The sequence below is a fragment of the Rhagoletis pomonella genome, unplaced genomic scaffold (assembly GCF_013731165.1).
Source record: "Rhagoletis pomonella isolate Grant_MI unplaced genomic scaffold, Rhpom_1.0 Rhpom_scaffold_00002, whole genome shotgun sequence".
Classification (NCBI taxonomy): domain Eukaryota; kingdom Metazoa; phylum Arthropoda; class Insecta; order Diptera; family Tephritidae; genus Rhagoletis; species Rhagoletis pomonella.
In genome coordinates this window covers 55,340,737-55,364,647 of record NW_023458556.1, presented here as the reverse complement: position 1 = coordinate 55,364,647, position 23,911 = coordinate 55,340,737, and the positions used below count along the sequence as shown (strand labels likewise).

The 23,911-nt window shown below is 33.6% G+C and overlaps 1 protein-coding gene across 2 annotated transcripts; it reads right to left on the bottom strand.

The window, feature by feature from the left end:
• Window positions 1-17,783: 17,783 nt before the first annotated feature.
• LOC118733834 lies at window positions 17,784-22,318 on the bottom strand. Of its 2 annotated transcripts, none has more exons than XM_036463418.1 (7): window positions 22,219-22,318; window positions 20,095-20,190; window positions 19,973-20,017; window positions 19,820-19,903; window positions 19,532-19,713; window positions 19,313-19,463; window positions 17,784-17,950 (listed from the first exon to the last, which is right to left on the bottom strand). In XM_036463418.1, the coding sequence occupies exons 1-7, from the start codon at window positions 22,298-22,300 to the stop codon at window positions 17,835-17,837; spliced, it is 756 nt and encodes a 251-aa protein (XP_036319311.1). In that variant the 5' UTR covers window positions 22,301-22,318; the 3' UTR covers window positions 17,784-17,834. The 2 variants fall into 2 exon arrangements, with proteins under 2 accessions (XP_036319311.1, XP_036319312.1); XM_036463419.1 differs by having other exon boundaries at window positions 22,206-22,290.
• Between the last annotated feature and the right edge of the window lie 1,593 nt (window positions 22,319-23,911).

Genomic DNA, 23,911 nt, shown 5'->3' with positions numbered 1-23,911 from the left:
TTAGGAAAGCTTGAGAATTTACAAAAAGGCGATTCGCATAGTAAAAGTGGAATCCTGCTCCTATACTGAATTAATTAAAGAACATATTCCTTCCTGAAAAAGTAAGATTGAAGATGGACCAACAGTTCGAAGGAGACACTAGAGACCTTCTTCTTACTACTAATTTCCAGGTTGACAACTTAACCAGGCCTCAGCGGTGCGCAGAAATGGAGCGGCACGATCTATAAATATTAAGGGCAAAAAAATTTCCATACCATCCAATAATTTTTTTACGGATGGCTCTGAAATGAATGAAGGAATGAGAGCTGCTGAATTATATTGCTGAGCTGGGACAAATAATCTCCCGCAGCATTTTCAATGCCAAAAGTTCATGCCATTACACTGCAATATACTAGGCGGGGTACTTACGGAACATTGTCTAACATTATTTCCGTAACCCAACTTAAGAACAAACACAGAGCAAGAAGGACCCACCAATAGTCTCCATATGCGAGATCCAACGAATCAGTTAAACTTACCTAACCTACACCATACGATTAAAAATCAATTGGAAAGATATCGGAAAGAGGGAGCCTTTTCAAGCTGAACAACTTCGGCTTTGTTGCGGTTGTATTTTTTTGGTATGTAGCACTTTCGGTGCTATGCGATTTGGTAGCTAATTGCATATTACATGTTTTGCACAGGGGCGGACCCAGCAGCAGTTCTTGCGTGGGGAAATATTTTTTCAACATATATCGTGAATAACATACTAAAATAGCATGTACTGAAATAGACAAGGCACAAAATAAATGTTCAAAAAAGTGGAAAATTTTTGGAATTATATTTTAGAATTCTAAAAATTTTCAAGGTTTTGTACACAAGTACCATGAATAAAAGATTTGTTCGTAAATTTGTGATGTTTGACATCTTTACATTTTAGGATGGATTTCAGAATAAATAAAATTCTCAAAATTTTGGAATATACAAAAATTTTTAAAATCTCAATAATTGTTTTGTACATTTCAAAATATTCTCATTTTACAAAAATTTCTAGTATCTCCCAGATTTCGATAGTTTTTGAAATTTTGCAAATTATCCTAAAAATAAGAAATCTCAGGAAATTTAATAATTTCATAAAATTCAAATTTTTGGAATTTTTGTCATTTTCTAAATCTGCGAGAATATTCAAATTTGCTGTGACTTTTAACTATGTAAAATAGTACAAATTTGAAAATACAACAAAAAAAGTAAAAATTTAAAATTAATTTAAATTTATTTTTTTTCCCACAAAAATGTATATTATCGCTTTAAATTGATACTCATTCCAAAAGGGGTATTTGTACCTTAATGATAAAAAGAAAATTTTTCAATTCTCTCGGCACACGCACAACCCAGTTAATTGCACTGGTTTATTTTTAATATAGAGATCGGGGGCCAAGCAAAGAACTTATATTGCAGATGCTATAGGTGTCAAACGACAGACCTTCGAAAAATTAAAAACCTTAAATTTAAAAAATTTTTGAACTAATTTTTGGAAAATATATAGGTTTCCCCAATTAAACAATCGAGAAATCTGAGTTCGAGCCCTGGCGCAGCGGAATTCTTTTTTTCTTTTTTTTTAGTCTAAATTTTTTTTAATTTTTCCGATTATTTTAATGTTTTTAAGTGCAATTTAATTTTCCGAAACTTATTTTATATATTTTTTCCTTTTTTAAACTTATTTCTTTTTATTTAATTTTCTTTTATGGTTTGGTTATTTTATAACTTTTATTAATTTTTATGAACTTATTTTATTTTTAACTGGCTTCACACAAAGGAGGAAGGTTATCAATTAGCCGGAATGTTTTTTATGTATGTTACCGCATATCTTCGGACCAAGCTAACCTCACAGTCGATTTTGTTTTTGGCTAAAAAATTACTTGTTTCTATCCAATTTTTTTTTTAGTTTTTAAGTTAAGTTTTCTTTTAATTGTTTAGATTTTATTCTGTAGAAAAGAAAAGTATTGTTTTAATTCACTTAATATTTAGAAATTTATTTTATCTATTTTTTCTTTTTTAAATTTAATTTGTTGTTCTTTTGTTAATTTAATTTTTTTTTAATTTATAGATTTTAATTCTTTGTAAGAAAAAAATATTTTTTTATTTCATTTAGTTTTTTGGAACTAATTAAATTTTTTTTTAATTTTTGTTGTCTTTTTTTTTAATAAAAATATTTATATTCTTATTTAATTTTTGAGTGCTATTTCCTTCTTTTTTGATTAATTTTTTCTTTCCAATTTCACTTTCTTTTATTTACAAATTCTTATTGTTTAAAAAATATATGTATATATTTTTTTTATTTAATTTACTTTTTAAAAATATTAATGCTAAAAGGCGAACAGCATAACGCTAAGACCTCCGCGTTAGCAGATCTTTCAATTAGTTCTTCGAAAGACAGTAAAAGGCTTTCAATATAGTTGCCAGAATTGACAACTAACTTACGAAGGGTTTTTGTCTGTGGTGAGTTGAAAGACAGTTGCCAGAATTGCCCTGTAAATGCCCTGTAAATGCCCGATGGTCACCTATCGGAAAGACTTTTACTCAATCTTCTGGTTTTTCGCTCTGTTGCGTTTGAGTTTTGAGCAAGCTACCATCTCGAGCTTCAACTTCAATCCAACCTTTATTCATGAATCCCACATTCAATCTCTGTTTGTCTGAAAACTTACTTAGGCAACTTGTTAAACATTAAACTCTCAAGAGTTCTGAGCTTACTCCCTGCTGGCATGCAATGTTTTAAAGCTTGGTAGCGTGTATTATTTCTAGTAAGTGCGAAAATATTTTTTTTTGTTTTTCCTGTTTTTTTTTTGGTAAGTAACTTATTTGTTTGTTGTAAATCACGTCCGAGCATGAAACCAAATGAAAACACAAGAAAGTTTTGCAATTCCCATTGTCCCGTCTACAATGAGGGCGAAGTTTTTAAGCGTAAATTAAAGCAATATATGTATGTGCATACATATGCACGTTGTACATTCATAAAACCTCGAAGACACGTGAAATTTCTCTGCGCACATAAAGAAGCACGTAAAGGACGTGCGTGACATTCATGCATACATATACCATACATATGTACATACATATGTACATGATATATGTAAGCACTCGACAAATAGCCAGCTTTGATGCTAACAACGAAATGTAATTGTATAAAGCAACTGAAGTAGAGAATCGTGTTGGGCAACTATAAAAGTTTCGAAAAGTGTTTGTTTGTTTTTATGATATTTAGTTGTGGTTATTTGGTGCGTGTTTTGATGATATGTATGTTGTACACTGTGTGAGTGCATTCACATGGTTTGATTAGCAGCAATAAATGATAATAAAATATTGCGAAGAAAATAGCGAATGCGTGGCAAATCGGCAAAATAACTCAGCAAGCGATGGGTATCGTGATGCCAAAGGTCAAAGTACTAAACGGTAAACTTGAATAAAATAGCCTCTGAAGGAAATAGTTAAGTATGCCCTAGGCATGTCGAAAACTTTATCGAACCTTGAATGTGGAACCTCAAATGAAATAGTATTTCAGAACAAAAAAGCACAGCGTTCATAAGTAGTAAGCAACGAACGCTGCAAATCAGCGCAGAGTAAATGGTGGCTTGTAAAAATGAAAATTGGAAGTAAGTAGAAAAAGTGCAATAAGCGCCAACAACATAATCCTACAACAATAAGCAAGTTTAGCGAATGCTTTAGCTTGGGGGTAGCGCCAAATTGAAAGAGTCTGAGTGGCCGACATTTCTTTTAGCATTCTTTCAACATTGAAAATAAAATAAATATACGCTTAAGAAAAATAGTTCCTTCCCACTTTAAATTGTTGCTGACAAAACTTTTTCTAGCTATCGCTTGCTTGTCGCTTGTCGCATTCTGCTCATCGCCAACCAAAGCTACCGGTTCTGGTTGCGCGGCATTGGCGTTGTCATCGTCTTCGTCGCGCTGCCTTACAGAGCAACACTGTGTAGCTTGGTACTTTGTAAGCAATGGCGTGGAAGCGTGTGGCAAGTGCAGCTGAAGAGCCAAGAAAAACACGATTAAAGGCGCGTAAATTGGGAAAAGGAAAAAAGGAAAATGTGAGCCCTTGTAGTAAGATTCGCAACGCAGAGCAGACGAACAATACATAGCAGCTAAATAAAAGTTTACATTTCTGATTGAGTTGCGATTGAAGGAGGTTAAATGTCGCTGCATAGTGCGCTAGATTGCGACGCTGTAGACGCTGGGAAGTGAAGAATGAAAAGTAAACATGAATATGAAAAGGAAATGGAAGTAGAAGCAGAATGTGGGCAATTGACTAAAATCGAAAGGGAAATTAGTTAGTAATGTTTTTTTGAAAAGCAAACTTTACAGCTACAGTGCAGTCAGTGGATAGGTATAGCTATTTTTATGGTGTTCGTTGGCTTCTATTATAACCCTGTAGTCAAATGTACTAGTTGTAAACTACCTCACAACTAGTATGACCCGCATGCCCAACTAGTCAGCCAACTATCTTTTTTCCATGCAATCAACTGGTATTTTTAACATAGGGATGTCCTACGAGATGGCAATTGTCAGATTTCGGTCAGAAATATACCAGTCTCATACTAGTTCAAAATAGACAGAAAAATACTAGTTCAATTATGGACCAAAACCACTACTTTGGGAGTCAAAAAATAAAATGAATTCATGAATATACAATAAAAAACTTTTCATTAAGTACACTTTGCCTTATATTTGCCAATAATTAGTGTTAAAATAAAAGCAAAAATAAATACATAAATATTTCAAACTTTCGAACATAAATTTTAATGCATTTTTCATTAAATATTATTAAAAGTAAAAGCTTTCAGGTACAATAAATACTATGTTTTTCATCTTTTTAAAAAATATTAAAAAATGCAAAAAAAACATTTTAGTTAAAAATAAAATAAATACTTTAGTTCGAACTATCATCACGAATGATCATTTTCGAGTAAACTTAAATAAAAATAAAAGTTTTCATTAAATTAAATTAAATTCATTAACTTTGCACATTTCAGTCCTTTGTTTTTTAGACTTTATAAAAGTAATAATTAACGCATAAAATTTGAGATTTGGATAAGAACAAAATAAATAAATAATTCATGCAGTTATTAAATATTTTTATTTTTTGTCTATAGTTTTGCTTGTTGATTGATAATTGAAATTAATCAAATGATTATATTAATAGTGTAATTAAAAAAAGCCCAAAATAATTGCAAATGATCAAAAATAACAAAATATAGATGTAATTAAAATAAACGAATTAATAAAAAAAATTGTGTTTAAGTAATTAATGATTAATCATTAGAAATGTGCTAATATCGGTATTTAATCATTAAACGGTTATCCAAAAAAACATGCTTTAATTAATGATCATTATGAATATTAATCATTATTTAACAGGTATGGTAAAATTGCGAGTACGTACTCGCTTTAACGGTTTACAATATACCCCAATAAAAGTTACAATATTTTGTGTACTCTATTTTATTAAACTGTCGAAGCCAAATAAAACAGGGCATGAATAAATCGTATTGTACTTGGTACAAGTCTGGTCATTTTCGAACTAGTTCGGTTTCAGTCAGGAAATTCTAGTTGTAAACTAGTATTTTTCCTGACTAGTTTGGGGTTTCACTGCAGGGAATCTAATCGCTAATGTTTAGATTTTTTCATGAAGTTTAAAAACCTTTTACTAGTTTTCCATAAAGGTTGAGCCTTATTCCGAAAATTTGATCAAAAATAGCCGCAATAGATTTTTGCGCGAAGGGGCTAAGCGGAGAATTTTACTAAGATTCAACGAGCAAAACAATTTGCTTGTGGATTGATTATTATAAATTCATCGAATGTCAATATGTACATATATGTATGCAAATGATGTATATTTCTTGGTGTATTGAATGATTCTTAGTAAAATTCTCTATTGAACATGTTTTAAAACATTTTTGAACTTTAACTGTCATTTTTAATTAACCTCTTTAAAAGACCTCAATGAGAGGATTAACCCTAAAGGGTTAAATTTTGTTGACGAAAGTACTGCTCCATTACTATAACTACATATCGTCCCCTCAATATAACAATAGCGTATAATTTTTTTTGGGTTTTGAGAAAATCGAGTTTAAAGTTTTTGTTTTTTTTTTGTTTGAAGGAAATTTTTGAACAAAAAATTATACACCATTTTTTCCAATGACATTTTGACCCACTTTGTGGAAGTAGAATTTGACGAAATTTTGACCAGACATAGAATCAATGATGGAGATTCTAAATATGCAATAAAAAAATAATGGCGTATGAGCACATACGCTATTGTTATATTGAGGGGACGATATCGTCACCTGAAAAGAAAAATAACGTAGCAACATCGCCACTGAAACACAAAAAGTCGTAACTTATAAAAAATTTAAAATTCACTTTTTGATTGCTATTATGGATTTCATCGAATTACAACACCTCACATCGTTTTATGAAAAAAAAAAATTTTTGTCACGACTTTTTCCGTTTCAGTGACGATGTTGTTCATGGCGTATGAGTAACATTCTTTTCTGCTTATTTTTATTTTTAACCAACTTCCAAAAAAGGATAACATTTCGTCGGAATATTTCTTCTTTTTACCCGACTTCCAAAAAAAGAGGAGGTTATCAGTTCGTCGGAATATTTTTTTTGTTTGTTTTTTTTGTTTATGTATAACTTTGGCCCACGTCAACAGATTTCGATAATTCTTTTTGCATCGGAAATGTAGTGTCGCACAGGTGGTCCCATACTAATCTGGTTTAGATCCGATCATTGGATCATGAAATATATATATATATATATATTTTTTTTTTTTATGAAAATTGAGGTCAGTTTGGTTTTTTGCTTAAAAATTACTTGTTTTTATTTTCCCATCGATTTTCTTCATTAGTAGCTTGATTTTTTCATCCAAATAGGCTTTAACCCCCATTAAAAAAAGTTACACGGAATCTGTTATTTTTAAATTTTTGCTCTGTTAAAATTTGACTTCTTTTCAATTTTTCCATAAAAAATTACTAATTAATTTCTCAGAAACCGTTATGCTTATCGATAAGTGATATACACATGATTTATAGAGAATTTTTCCACTTTAATTAGCCGTTTTTTGATATTAAATTTGCTAAATTAGTTCGCAAGATATACATACGTGAGTAATTGGAACCACTTTTTTTTAAGCAAATTGAAAATATCTCGAAAATTTATCCACAGAAAAAAATTTACTCTATTTTTGAAATCAGCCGGCGCTTCTACATGCTAATTGGATGCGGCCATCAGTGGAACAAACAAAAAAACACACAAATTTTCAGTGTCATCTAAGGACAGAATTAGACATGCCATTTGCATCGAGGTTGAACTACATATAGGAAGTTGTTTTATGTTTTGTTGTGTTTGGAAGATCCAAGGTGACCTTCCGTACTTTATTTCAAAGTACAGTTCTTTTTCTTGAGGGTATGTGCTTTGATTTTATTTATTTTAAAAATCTATATTTTGACATTTATTTCAACACTTGTTCTTTAAAAGTACTTTTTTTGATACGATATCAGATATTACTGCATTTCTTTTATTACAGCCTGGTAGATACAAATACTGAAGAAAATCAGATTACGTCACCGTATTTAGGAAAAGCCAGTACGGTGACCGAGAAAATGCTTTACCTTATCCTTGTTCCTGCAACTGCGGTAGAAATCACTAGAGGGAGGCCTCTACGCTCTTCGTGTATTTCCATTGGACAGTGTCCGTTGGTAAAACCAATCAGATCTGATCCATATATAGTTCGTTTGAAAATAGTTTGCATGAGGGCATTTAGGGCCAAACTAAACGACCATTGATTAGTTCCCTTCTGTGCTAGACCATTCGCAATGCTCTTCCCAGTAATAACTTTGTGCCCGGGAACCGGGACTACATACATTGCTTGTGCATTCTTTGAAACGAAATATTAATTTATCTGTCTTTAGTAGATAAATTTAGTGACCAAAGCATTCTCTGCTAAGGAAGACCTAGCATTACTAGCGTTACTGTCAAAACGAGGCTAAAGCGAACGCAGCGCAACAGTTCTATGTAGATGTGCCTTAATTCTAAGTATTTATTTGGAATCGGGTTCCGATAAAGCTCGTATAATATGAATACGCAATGAAAACTTGAATGATTTTTTATTTCTAAAATATGGTCACCGTAGGCATACTAGAACATCAGATATATTCGTCTTTTTCGTTTCCTTTAATCCCAGGCCGGAAATATAGCTGGAACTCGGATTATTGTTTCGCTATAACGCGTACAACATACAAAAGAGCGCTCTGGCTTTACTTAGCTTCTTCGTCAGTGCCGCCACCGGGGAAACTTCGCTGCCTGTTTTTTTATGTGAAATTTGTGACAGTGTTCGAGGAAAAATATTTTAAATTTTACAGGCAGCTTTCTAGCCCTCAGCGGTATGAGAACTTCAGCCGTTAGCCCATAGAGTATTCATTCACAAAAAGCCTTTTAATCTCCAAAGCCACAGCAAGCCTCGAGCGACCAAACATGTTATACTCGTCAACTGAATCCGCAGTGGGTGTCGAGAAAAGTCTTTGCCCTTACCGATGTTGGAACCACGTATCGTGCATTTCTTTCATTAGCTACTTCGTCTGCTTCCCCCATCTAAATGAAAGATATATAAGAAAGCTAAATATAAACATATGTAAAAAGGATATCTTTCTGTGACTCATATCTAGTCTGCGTTTACAACAAAATGCTTATTACTAAGGATTTATTATTAAAATTCATTGCAGATACTCAAATAGATTGGCAATACCTTTTAAGCATCAGTTTATTTTATAGCTAAAATCTTACAAATTTCTTTCGATTTTTGGCGTACAGTACTCGTTTAGTTATTTGCCTTAATAAATGAATCCAATACTCATAATTTTTAAGATACATGTATGCAAATTAAGAAATAAAATCCCTCCATACTCTTATTAAGCAACCAATATTTAATATCTACAGATTTCACGTCAGCGCAGAGTGAGGAAAAAGAACTCCAAAAATATTTGATGAAAAAGAGCCATCACACCGTATCGATGTGTGTAAGTATACCAGCAGAGAAGCTCTGTTAAACTGGTCCATATATGTATGCCCTTACAATCACATACAAATATTTCGCGATAAAAATACGTGCACATAAATAATGGCATAAAATAAGACATTCTTTCTCCGTTCCACAGTTGGCTGCCTTTGTTTAATGGCGTCAAGCGAAGCGCGTAATAAAATTGTAAAAGCAGTAAGCAGGCGACGAACGCTTCCCTCATATGCATGTGTATGTACATATGTATGTATGTGCGCACGCATGCATACCGTGAACCAACGCAATCACGGGAGCACTCACTCACACACGCCAATCTGCTGCCGCTTTTCGCCGCGCACTGTGCTTTGAGATGCAAATAACAAGTTAATATGTAGGTAATCTGTCGACGAATGCACAGCAGGGAGCAGAGGTTCTTCCATCCGCACGGCAACGCCAAACGCAAAAGTCACTCATACGCCCCAACATCCAAGCACTTTTGTCGAGTGTTCGCTTTGCCAAAGCCAAGAAGAAAGCGCATAAGTACTCCTATGTAAGTGGGTAAGTATGCACGCATACACGGCCCATTAAAGTCGCATTTTGTGGCTCTGTCACACAGATCAAGTTTAGCGCCGAGCGCAAAATGGTAAATTGAAATTGATAGAGGGCACTTTGGGTTTCGTCAAAGCTCTTGCAACGTGCGGTGCACATGTTAAGCAGGCTTATGAGTTGTTGTTGTTGCCAATGAAAGTTGATTAAAATGGCATGAAAAAGGGTATTATTCATTTTATAGACATTTAAACTTTTCATTTTCAATTAAAATTTACTTTACAGTGCAGATATCTGTGCAGCTAGAAGGTTATGTGCAATCCAATCTAGCGGCATGAGTGAGTAAGTACATATTTATTAGGCTGCCTTTGTAAATACTATATGGAGGTTTTCAAGGGCTTAAATGTGTTAAGACGCGTAAGTTTCTTACATAAATGTTAAGTGTGTTAAGCTGTTAATTGCTTATAAGTATACAAAAGGATAATTATTTATTCAATTACGTATACCAAATATGTATATGCAAGAGTTAGACTTTTTCAGCTATGTACATTCAAAAAATTATTTAAGAGCTTGTATATTTGTAGCAAGATCGATTCATGTCTACCTTCCCGGAACATTTACATATATTAAGGCCAGTCAGAGTGAGAAGTCAATCTGGCAAATGTGGCTTTATCTTTAGCAGAGACAAAGTACGATGATTGGTTATATAGTCCTTCGAACCATTCAAAGCTGGCAGTTGGTGATGGGGTATTTTCAGCGCTAATTCTGAGAAGCATTGATATTGATGATATCACTGATCCACTGGTCTTTCTATTGGGAATACGTACTTGACGTCTTATTTATTCCTGTATAGGAAAATCGTCCCCATGACTTAGTGAAACAGTCTTATTAATTTAACTTCCATCTCTCACCCTCCGCGAAATACTTACGGACGTAGTGCGCCACCGTAGTGCGCTTGTGGCCACCTGTAGGGTATCTGGAATCTTTAGGTGGTTGCTCTATTACCAGGATAGCAGATGAGGTTGGCGTTCTCCGCACCGACTAAATTTATTGCCAACGAAACAGCTATTGTGCCCCGTTAAATTCGACAGTATTTCAAATAAGGTCCTGCAATGGAATTCCTTAATCAGCAGAAGCACAGAGAAGAGAACAGTCAATCGAGAGGCGAAGTAGCTTGGGTTAAGCTGGAGGGGGCTCGGAGCTATTCCGCTGTTCTTGTACAAGTTTAGAAGACCCTTAATAAGCAAAAAAAACTAAAGTTTCCCTCTTGACAAACTCACAGTAAATACACCCATAAAAGTTTACTTAAATTGATATAGAAAGAATTTATTTAACTAGTTATAAAGTACATTGTTCTTTGTTTATTCTAAATAGTCTGTAAGAAAATTATTTTATATTTTCAAGACTAACTTATTAAATAAATAAGTAAATAAATAAAACGTCGCTGGAAGATTTATTGGTCGGACTAAGGATTTCAACTCTAAGCTAATACAAATGCTATACCGTTCGATTGTCGTTTATTCCTCTGTAGTTGGATGGCTAAACATTTTTACGTGAAACTTTTAATTAAATTTGCTCTCTTTTCCATTATCATTGAGAACCTGTTCCAGCGCGTCTCTACAATTGCTTCTGCGATGGGCTCTACTCCATATTTTTGTTCAAACAGCAGCAGCCTTGACAGAAAGGTGCGGGTGTTTATCGACCCGGCAATAGACTTACTGCTGCAATGAGCAGATTCCGCACAGTCGTTCAGTCCGGGGTGCCAACAATCTGGACCTGTGCCGCCAACCAAGCGGTCCTCAGGGCTCCTAGGCTCAGCTCTTGGTAGAGGAAAATACAGTGACATTGTGCTGGATAACTCAATCTCAGCGGATGGTCGTCGCAGATATGAAATTGGGGAAACTCGAAAACCTACTTGTGGAGCGCGTATACATATGTAACTCGAAGTGACTTCGAGTAGCTTGGAGAACAAACCTAATGAATGGATGTTTTTGAAAATTTTAATTCATGGAAAAAGTGTATCAAATGTCGCTTGAGTTTCAAATTTCAGCTGTGTGCTAAGCCTATCAGTTTTTCTAATTCACTGAATTTTCAAGGTTTAAAATTATGTACGTAATTTTCAATTTTTACTTTTTTTGTTGTATTTTCGAATTTGTATTATTTTACACAGTCAAAAGGAAGTTTGAAAATTTTCACAGGTTTAGAAAGCAACACTAATTTCAAAATTTTTAGATTTATAAAATTATTGAATTTCTTGAGATATTTTATTTTTAGGATAATTTCCAAAATTTCAAAAGCTATCGAAGCCCGGGAGATTCTATAAAATTTGGTAAAATGAGAATATTTTGAAATGTACAAATTTATTGAGATTTTAGAAATTTTTATATTTTCCACGTTTTGAGAATTTTATTTATTCTAAAATCCATCCTAAAATTCAAAAGTGTGAAACATCAGAAATTGTCGAAAAATTCCTATGTTCATGGTACTTGTATATAAAAAGTAAAAAATTCTTAGAATTCTAAAATACATTGACATTTTTGAAAAACTCAAAAATTTTTCCACTTTTCTGAACTTTTCCAAAATTTTGTATTGATATAACAAAGTTTGAGAATTAGACATTTTTGGAAAATTTTGAAAACATCAACGTCCAAACATTTTTTGAATTTTCAAGAATTACGAAAATTTTTATATTTTCAAAAACGACGAAATATGAAAATGTTTTCAAAATTCGAAAACTTTTAATTTCGTTTGATCAGTTTTATATATTCGACACATTTACTCAGAAAAAATTTGTTAGAATTCCTACAATTCTCAAACGTTTTGAAAAATAAAAAATTTCTAGAAATCTAGTAGTTATCATTATTTTAAATTGCGGTAGTTTTTAAATTCATATACACAATATAAGTTGAAAAACAGAACTGTGCATGTGCACTTGTAATTACGAGCAATATTTACTCGCACAACATACATACACATTAGGGCGGTCCAAAACAAGTAAAGTCGGAATTTTAATGCTCTCAACCTCTAGGATTATTCCGTTTACTATTATTTATTATTTTGAAATTAAAAGTTTTTTAGAGGTCGCTCAAAGCGCTCAAAGTTTTCCATGTGTTTTATATGGAGGAAAAAACAACTTTTCGTAGAAATGGTATGGAATTCTTGAAAATCAATTTTTTTCGATCAGAAAACTGTAGTTCTCTTCAGAAGACTCCCAATAACAATACCCAATTTTTTATTTAACCATTTTTTAAAACCTAAGATTTTTTATTTTTTCCTCCATTGCATTTTTTGAAATTTTCTGGGGGTTTGGCGGACCTATAAAATATAGTTACTATAAAAAAAAATGGTTAAATAGATAATTGGTTAATATTTTGGGTATCTTCTAAAGAAGAACAGAGTTTTGCCGATCGAAAATAATGATTTTCAAGAATTCTATACCATTTCTAAGAAAATTGTTTTTTTCCCATATAAAATACATATATGGAAAACTTAGAGCGCTTTGTGCGACCTCTAAATATATTTTGATTTCAAAATAAAAATAGGGGTATATATTTTTCGGTATAGAACAATCCTAGGGGGTGAGAGCATTAAAATTCCCACTTTACTTTTTAACCTGCATTTTTGGACCACCCTAATACACATACTGCATACGCAAAAATTTAGTTTATCTTTGACACATAATTTATAATTTTTTCAAAGCATATTCAAGTAAACAAAAGGCATAACTTATAAGTTTTTATTCGAAATTTTACTTAGTTATCTAAAACTCCAACGAAATTCTGAGGCATAAGGCAAATATATAAAAAGTACATATAATTTCCGAAAATCATTAATGTGCTTGCTCTCTTACATACTCGTACATAGATACATATGAGTGTATAAAAATATTAGAAAACAACAGTATTGCAGTGCACTCAAACTGATAACGGAACGCATAAAATAGTCAACAAAATAACGAAAGACCAAAGAAATTACCAAAACAAAACTCTCACAGCACGGCACGTACGCATGAATAGTTAAAGATATGTACGCATACCAAAATATGCAGTTTGGCATGCGTACTATGTCAATGTGTCTGTGGTCCTTTGTTCTGCTGGCCGAAATTCTTGTTTGAATTTTTCTCTATGCCAGATAATGCATAGCTATGAGACTTTTGTGCAAAAATTTACTGCATACAAACATACATATGTACATACATATATCTTTATGAGAGTGAGTATGCATATCTTCTGATTTGCACGTAGTACGTAAATGCCAAATAATTTTCGGACTCTGTTTGCGCTACTCCAACTAATGCACACAGGTAAATTTTCTATTAGGAAGGGGGTAAGTCTCTGGAACTGCATAAAATGAAATGGTTGCTTACGAATTTATATGCAAATGTGACTATGATGATGCATATATTACGCTCGTGTCTATAATTTTTTGTAGTATTTTACCTTTTTTTTTTGGGTTTCAAAAATGGATATTGTTGTTCTTACCAAATACTGCATTTATACGAAAAAATAATAATTTCTTTTGCTACTTAAATTTTTTAATACACAAAAATGGCATAACTTTATCAGTCCTTGATTAAAAACGTTATAGCAGCTTATACCGTTGATTTTTCACAATATTTTTGCGGCGAGTTGGTTTTCTTTGTTGAATAATATCGCAAGATATTACCACCGCAACACAGGACGGCCTTGTCACTCGAATGGTTGCATCAGCAAACCCGAATCTGACCACCCACTTTTCTGCACTAGTGGGGCAAGCGATTCAGCCTTGAAGATCAACAACAGCTACCTCCTGCCTTCTACTGGCTCCTCGATTTTCCAGTTTTAGGATGGCAGGTCTCTTTTTCAGCTTTTGAAAATCTGCTCTATTCCTTTTGGTTCCGCTGGCTTGACCGGGATCCAAATCTGAGATCTCATCCTTGCTGACAGCTTCGAGTTTGGCCCCCAGCCAGACTTAACCTACTTTTCTTACGGGCTAAGCTGACCTATGGTACTCGCAGGCGATGAGCTTTGCTCTGACCTGGGACCAGCAGGAATCATGGCATAGGGGAGGAGGTCCGGGGTTATATTCCCGGACTTGGGGGCAGATATCGGCGATCGCTTCCTCAAGCCACCTCAACTTCTCTTTAGAGATAGTCCCTTCCTCCTCCCCTCTGTCAATGATGGCCAATACCTCACCGCCACTCTTAACAACGTCGCTGAAATGGGGATAATTGTGGCCACCTCCTTTTGGTATTTCGTCGACCCTATCCGCTACTTGCTCAGGAGAATGCTGACTCTTTAGAGTAGCACCTGCCGGTTTTAACAAGCTGGATACTACTCTCCTCGCCTATTTCACCGACCTGGCCTGCTCATCCGTAAGCTGCTCTACTGGCAAGTTCCCAATCATAAAGAGGACCCTAGAAGCCGCCTTTCTATCATAATAGTCCTGCTTTGAGGGGCGAACGTGTGTAGCCAAACCCCCCTCACATCCCCTTGACCCACAAAATCAACCTGTTTTGAGATGCAGGGTTTCTCTTCAGCAGCCACCCCCGCTTGGTGTGGGGTTTTATTGCCATAGGTGGAGCTGTCTGTGCCACTGCAACCATCAAATTATTGAAGACCGGCCCGCCAGGGCATACTGCCCCCCTCCCCCCTGCTTCATTCGTCGCTCGTATTAGGACCTGTCCTAGAGCTTATGCCCCTTCTACCTCCTAAAAATAGCGGTCTGACACCTTCGCTGGTCGAAGCTGAAGCATAAATCGAAGCGACCCCTGTCGGATTTTTGGAGGACCGTCCTCTTTTTTGATGTTGTTCAAGAAAATTTCACTCATAATTTTGGTCCCACGAGTATCGGGCAACGGAGGTCCGCCAGCACAGTGGTCCGTGTGTGCAGGTAAGGCTGGATAGAGCCGTAGGCCGCCAGTTATCCGGAGCACTCCGTTCGAGACTGGGCTAGTTATTTGGTTTCCTAGCCAGACTGAACATCAGAACGGGTCGTCTAACACCTTGTTCCAACCTACGCCATAGTCATTCGGCAGTCGAAGGAACTGATTGATCTGCAGGGCGCTGGGCAGCGACCGAACCATAATTATAACTATAGACAACAAAAGGTTGTATAAATCCAAGATATCAAATAACCCGCATTTAGTTCTTTATAAAAACAAAACAAAATTGTGTTATGGAAAGAAACAGAAAATTTTTTTATTACTTGTTTCAGATAAGTAAGTATGCATATACCCTTGTGCCCAGCTGATTAAGTTACTTGACATTTTGACCAGGTTTGGCTATTTTTCTTTTAACTATTTAATGTTTATATTTTTTTTATAAAAGTTTAGCAATTTACATAACCAGAACCATTTAATGGTCCATAACCGAAACTGATCAAAATGTCACTTAACTTAATCAGCTGACCACCAGTATATGTATACTCATTTCTTGGCAGAAATACAGTAGAAGGATTGACAAAGCCCGTTAAGGGGCAATCGCCCACACTCAAGTTGTCGGCTAAAATGGTCGCCATTTATTGAGTTGCATATATAAAAGGAAAATCTAAAACTACAATATATTTAATTAAATATTTGCTGTCACCTACGTAAACAGGCAATTTAAACTGGCCCACTCTTCAATCCCCACCATATTTCTCTTTTCTAAAGGTTTAAAAAAAACTTAAATCTTATTATAATAATAGTCAGATGTGGAGATGTGCAAACATCCACCCGGGCGCGGAGAACAACCCCGTAAACTCAGTTACACATAAATAAGTTTCTGCACCTTCAGCTACAGCTTTATCCATTTCAATTTGCTGTGGCTGACACCAAACTCCTTCCATCTTTTGACGGGACGCCTATTTGTTTTCTACTTCACAGATACGATACGGTGCGTCGGTCAACCTTTGCCATAAAAATTAAGGCTTAGAAGAGATTTACAAACAAGATGAATCGTAACAAAGGACAGCAGTAATGAAAAACACTAACAACAATAAATAGAGATGACCAAAAACTAATGGTGGCAACAAAGCTGCTGTGACAGATAATAATAAGTATGTATGTATATGGTATTCAAGCCACAATAGATTTGGTGTTCTGGTATTCCAAAGCATTTTTTTTTTAACATACATACATACATACTAAGGTGAGGAACATAACATATGTACAAATGTACATAAATGTTTGTGTATTTGCTGAATGTGTGGCATCTCTTGAGCTGTTGGCTTACTTGTTGTTATTGTTTGCACTTTGAACACGCTTGTTGCTTAAATACCCTGCAAAAATCGCGTCTACTCCATGCATGCATGTAAAGAGTACTCCCTAAGGGTCAACGAGTACTCCAAAATTAACCACATTTCATATAAAAAATGTGGTCCAATTAACATTGCGATGTCCTAGGGCAGGACTATATACTCCTGCTTTGCATGACATGAGACTACCACAAAACTACTCCTAGGGATTACTCCATGGAATATTTACAGAGGAATAGTTTCGAAAGTACTCCAAGACAATACTCTAAAAATTACTTGTGGGCGAGTACTTTAAAAACTACTCTTATGTCTTTACTCCATGGAGCACTTACATAAGAGTAGTTTCGAAACTACTCTTAAGCATTACTCCATAGACTACCCTCGGGAGAGTACTTTCGAGACTACACTAAGGCATTAGTTCATGGAGCATCTACAGAGGATTAGATTTAAAACTACCTTTTGATTTTGAATACAAACCGCTTTAAAACAAAAAACATTGAAACATATATTTATATCAAAAACTTAATTTTCTTTATTCATGCTAATACATACATATGTGAATACGTATACCGGAAACGAAAAATATAAATTGTAAGGCTTTTCACTTAATATATAGTTTTTTGACAAATATTATTATTTCTTTAAGAATCTTTGTACTAATACTTATTCAGGTATCTAATAAAATAACATATTTAACTTTGCAAAAGTACATATTTTCTCACTTGGAAATTTAATTCTTTTGTTCCACTTTGTTATTATTAAACGCATACTTAAAATTATTTTTAAATTAAAAATATCACATTTCCATTTTTAAAATAAATAAAAATTCATTATAATGAGATCAGGGATATGTATTACTTAAAACTAGATGAGGAAGTTTGTATTTATCCCTATTACTTACTAGTTAAATAAAAAGTTCGCTACGTTAAAAAAAAAATCATCTTTAAATATATTAAAAAATTAAAATAACTCCATCTACTTATAACTATATTTACGTATGTACATGCACATGTACATACGGAGCTTAAATTTAATTTACTATTTTTTTCTTTTGGTTGGATACGTGACGAAAGTGGCGTTTTTTCACTGTTTGAAGTGCGATTCGCAATTCCTTTTCTGCATTGGGAGAAGTGTGACTTACTGCAGCTGAAACAAATATATTTATATCTTATAAATCTTTATAAATATATAGTTTAGTTGAATTAAATTCACTGGTTTTTTGGTACCACTTTTGTTAATCATTATAAATATTGTGAAAAAATGAAATATTTAAGTAAATGGGACCTTATGAGTTATAATGTTTACAATTTTCGAGATCAAATATAGTATAACGAAATTTGCTCTCTTACGTAACCCCAAAGAACATAGTTTATTTACGTATATAATCTATCTACTTTTCTATCAAATTAAAAATTCTTGTAATAGGGAATTTACATGATTCAACTTCCACAGGCGATTAGTTGAATCAAAAGTTGAACGAAATTAGGCAGCCGACAACTTCAGGCCTCATATAAATTCCCTATAACTCTCACAATGTGGCAACAGCGAAATTCGATTATTCTATCGAGCAATTGTATAATCGTTCATCTTAACTTGCCATTTGTGTTCTGTCATTTACATTGTTTTGAATTGTCTTGCGCCAAATAAACTATTGTTAGCTAAAGAAAGTAAGCATACGACTTTTAAAATAAAAGAACAGATATGTATTAATTAAACTGAACAAGGAAAACAGAAGTGTAAAGTGCGGCAAAGTGAATTAAACATACATATGTACTTCTAATGTACTGTGTGAAAGTGAAATATTCTTTTGTTAGTTGGCGGAGGGGCGAGGGCATGGCTCCTGATAAATCACTCACTAAAAAGAGTGCAGTTCAAACTTTATTAAAAAGTTATACATAACCCTCGGACCATTCCACAAACCACAGGGGAACCATTTCAAAAATGGCCATTTACAGAGGTAACTAGCACTTCGTACTGAAATAACCCAATTTACACAAGCAGATACGTTTTTGAAAGAATTAAATTTTCATTCATTTAAGGCAGATATTTATTCTCAATCTTCACTATATATTAATATATTGTATTATATATAGTGCATATTTACATTATATTTGACAGCTCAACTGCGCCGTTTAATTTTTATGCAAATGCGCAGACATTTTTGTAGTGATTTTATTGAATAAATTGCCGTTAATTAGTTTAAAGCAAAGCAATGTGAGTAATAACTAATAGTTTGTGAACGTGAACATAAAAATAGATTGATTAACTTGCTGTTTTGAAGCAAAATTAAAAGGTAATAGGGGAACCCCCAAAATTTGTGTTAAAATTTAGTGTTTGATTTAAAATAAAATAAGCTATTTTGTACAAAAAGTAATAACCATATTTATCGTTAAATGTGGCACTAAACGGAAGTTCTTTTAATTATGATTCCACAACAATTTTATTAGTGATACTTAAACGAGGAAAATGATAAATACTGAACTTACGTTAACATATTTAAATGCTTACCTAAAACAATTTTAAATATATTTTGCTTGCTCCTAAGACTTTTTTTCCCGAAGTTTCCGTCCGTGTTATAAATCATGCACACTTCTCGAGAAAATATGCGTTCTAAGTTTTTAGGCGCACTTCCATCAAGTAAATATTTTACGGCAGATACCTAAAAAGAAAAAAAAATGGACAGTAATATTTTATGCAAGATATACAAGATTTATAATTAGTAATTACATATTTTTCCTCATTAATTTCATTTATTTCAGCTTCCATCTTTTGAAGATCTTCTTCTGTTTTAAGCGGAAATGCTGTTGTTATGGCAGTTACGTCTTGGCGAGTTTTATTAAATGCTTGCAACTGAACTTTCTGATCGGCCATCATTTCCACTATAACCTTGTTTTGATTTTCTGTTGTTGCTGTAAAAAGTAAAAAAAAAAATACAATATTGCTAATAGCTTTATTCTTAAAAACTTGTTTTTAAAAAAGAGCTAACGATATATTAACAATTCGTATTAAAATCACCTTGCAATTTCGAAAGGTTTTCTCTTAAAATTGTTTGATCGGCCATCATTTCAGTGATTAATTGGTTTTGTCTTTCAATCATTTCTACAATATATAACAAAAAATATTATTACTTGACGTATTTAGGTATTAAATACATTTTTAGTAGCCTACCTTTGAACTGGATACATTGATGACATGGGGCTTTCGTGATACGATCTGAAAAATAAAATGATTACCTTGAGAATTGTATCTATTTAAATAATCAAACATTCTGACTACTCTTTTATACTCACAATTTTTTAGTACGTTTCCTACAAAAGCATTCGATCTCTGAAGTTTTCCCGGTTCGTTCTCCATATTTATATTATTTTTTGTACTGGTGTTTGTATCTGTATTTTATTTTGTATGTATTTATTATATTTTAGTTTTACTTTTAAGTGCACTCATGTAAAATTGGCATTAAAATCACTTTACTTTCATATGGCAGCGACAGAAGTTTGCAGCTAATTCTATCTGTATTATATATTTCCTCTGTTTCTTCTAGTATATTATCGGCAGTACAAATGCCTAGTGCCGATATTGAATCTAATGGCTCTTCAAAAAATGGAAGGATATTATTGAAACGGCGCCCTATTACTATGGTTTCACTATTTTCTTCACGTTTGAATCCAATAATTTTAAAAGGTATATAGGGCATTAAAAGGCATACATTATTCGGAGCTGTTACACTTAGGGAATATTCGTTAGTTGAGTAGCTATAAATGATGAAATTTTTTTCTCTAACCCCTACAAGTTTTTGTTCCTCTATTAAATTTGTATGAAAATTTCTTTTGTACAATTGCTGCAAAATATCAGTGGGCTTGCGCACATCTTTTTTAATCAATTGTAAGTGGTTTTCGAACTCGTATGCAGAGAAGTTATATAGCATACCATGCTGCCTGACACAAGCACATAGGTGAAGCAAACTGTGAACATTGTATGTTACACTTTGTGGTCCAAAAACTGCTCCAAAGTTATGGACGAAATGCTTTAATAACCCTTCTGCTATTGCGATGTTATTTTGGAAATTTTTTGGGCATGACAATAACCTTATTGCGCAATGTAGGAGCAGAAATGCAAAGTAAAAATCATCACCAACATTATTTTTTAAAACTAAAACACCTGTGTACAGTAAAAATTGGCGAAATTCTGTAGCTTTCCAGTTGGCAAGTTCCTCCAAACCACGGGGCAATCTTGCAAATTCTTTGGTAATATTTTTTTTTAATGAAATCAATAATTTAGATATATTTAACTTGCTCGAGTTTGAAATTTTTTCGTTTACTTTATTTTTAAAAAGTTTGCTTAGCATTTTTCTGGTTACACCCAAATCAATGACATGCATGGGATCTAAAGGGACTTGGCGGATCATTTTTAAATTTATTTCTTCGAAAGGTGTCTTGGTTTTAAGGAAACGTGGTTGATGTTGATTTTTAAATTTTCTTTCGGCGAAATCATCGTCGCCTATAACTTCGGCGATTTCTGTGCTGTAAGTTAAAACATTATGTATTTTTTTTGCAACTTGTGTGCATTTCGAACAACCATGTGCTGAAGAATGGTGAGCGATACCACAAGCAAACGACTTCGCTGGTGCGTCACAAATTACCGCCCGTATCTTAAATGAGATTTCTTTGCCATTGACTGCTATACCATTTTGCTGTAAATCTAAAATTTCTTGGACAAATTGGTTTAAAAACTCGCTAACATCATTAGGTTTTTGCTTCCCAACATAGATACCAGCAGGAAAAACCTTTATGTTTTTAATATTAACTACTCTAACTAGTATCGGCCAAAGCTGCATATTTGAGCTCTTAAAGATCGGCAAACCATCAATATTAATATCACAAATAATTTCAACGAAATTTTCTAAAATATGTGCCGCCTTCATTAAACCTTGCTTTATACCGAAATGTGCATATTGGCCAGGTTGCACAGCCACTACATTTACTCTTGAAGTACTTTTTTCCAGAAGCGTCGATGGAGAAAGGGGTACATCTATGCCATTACTTCTTAAAAGGCACAATAACTCTCTCATGTTTTTATGAGATGTTCTACTCTTAATGTGCCATTGCCCTAGATCATTTATTAGTTTAAACGTTTGGCCAGTTGTCCCACCGAATTGTCCATGTGAGGAAACTTCTCTATCTGTCGGTATATGATTAACCAAGTCAACCGAGCCAATATTTTCTAAGCCAATTGCTTCATCGGTATATTCAATTTGCGCATTTGCCTTATTTGCATTTTCTAATCTTAACGAGAACTTTTCCCTTTCCAATTTTATAACTCTTCTTCTGTGTCGTGCACTGCACTGCATATTTGTTTATTTATTTAATAATCTGTAATATCAATTTTAATTTATATTATTCACCAGTAAAACTCACTCTTCCTTTCTGCAAACTCAATTTCACTTTTATAAATTCTGTATACCAAAGCGTACACTTGAAACCAGTTGCGCAGTTGCATTATACCAGAGTTGCCATTACAGAATTTTACTGAATCTAGGTATGTTGAAAGATGTTTGTTTAAGCACATGGAACTGACACGCGATATAGCAAGTAAAAAATTTAACATACATAGGTGATTTTAATAGTTCTCAAAAAATATATACTTCTATAAGTTCGCTTTATTTATTATAAATTTACTTATTTTTAATGAAATCATTTAATTTTTCTCTCTTGGCAACACAGCGCAATAAACATCGTGTAGTGATTACGATCGTTAAAACACGAGCAATGATCGGATAACAATAAGGTGGTGTAGAGACACGGAGTTGGTCCGCTACTGCATTACAGAGGAGCATTTTGTAAGTAATCCAATATGACACAAATGGACCACATGGTCCTACGATTTTTGCAGGGTATGTAGTATTAGTTGTTATTGTCGTTATTTCTGTGGTAAATGGGACCAAAAAACCTATTTAGATTGTAATCAAAAATACTATTAACTTCACTAAGGACATAAAGAAGGCCAAAGTTACTTAAAGCTACCGGCTGAAGGATGAACGTAAAGAAGAAGTTACTTGTACCCTAAGTTAAATCAGCAGCCACAAAAGTATGCCGTCAGTAAGGCACACAGTGATATATAGAAATGTTTTCACTCAAACACTTAAGAAACCAGACCCTCAACGCAAATTCCGCAGAGACCATATCAAGTCTGACCAACGTATTTAAGGGTGAAGTGAAAATAAACCTTTTCATCTAAAGCCAAAAGGAATTTAGCATAAGTCAGCGTGACCAATGCATTCGTTAGTGGATTCAAGACGTACGAAAGGAAGATAGCTGTTTTCAAAGTGTTACAAATAATAATGTTAACTTAATAAGAAGCGTTGCTCACTGGGGAGTTTATTTATTTTTTAGGCTTTTTTTATTCCTCAAAATTGCTTAAAGGAGTTTAAATAGCCAAATGAGGCATACGTTGCGACCTGAAGATAACCCTTTCACACTCCAGCGGAGTAATTTCACCAAATGTTTTTGTACTAAAGAAAAAGGGTTAAATTTTGTGCATTCAATGAAAATATGAAGCAAAATAATGCTGCTAGCCTAATAAATTTTACAATAGCCGTCATCGATTCGCCAACATCTAGCAAGTGGCGAAACGAACGAACTCAATGAGGGACAGCCAGTGATGGAAAAGTAGGCACAATAGTGCCATTTTTGGTAATTTCATTCACAGAGCCACTTTCGGCACAATAATAAATTATAGAAATTTAGCATAATATGCCAGTATATGTATAACAAACAATCATATACTTATTACATTATAGATTCGAAAAGTGAAAAGTAAAACCACTTAAAAATGTAAATAATAAAAATTAATCAATGTAAAGAAGAATAGAGCTGGTCAAATGTCACACTGCTATTATTTTGCACATAGGTATATGTATAAACTTGTAGCTATTCGTATTTCAGTATTTTTCGCCTTCATTATTAGAATATGGGGTTATTTTACTATGAGTTTATATAAGTCTACACTCTAAAAAGTGCATGCAAAACTACTACTACTGAAGAGTGTTTATTTTTCAACCAGAATATAAGCACAAGATGTTCAAGATTTGATTTTGAACATGAGATGTTT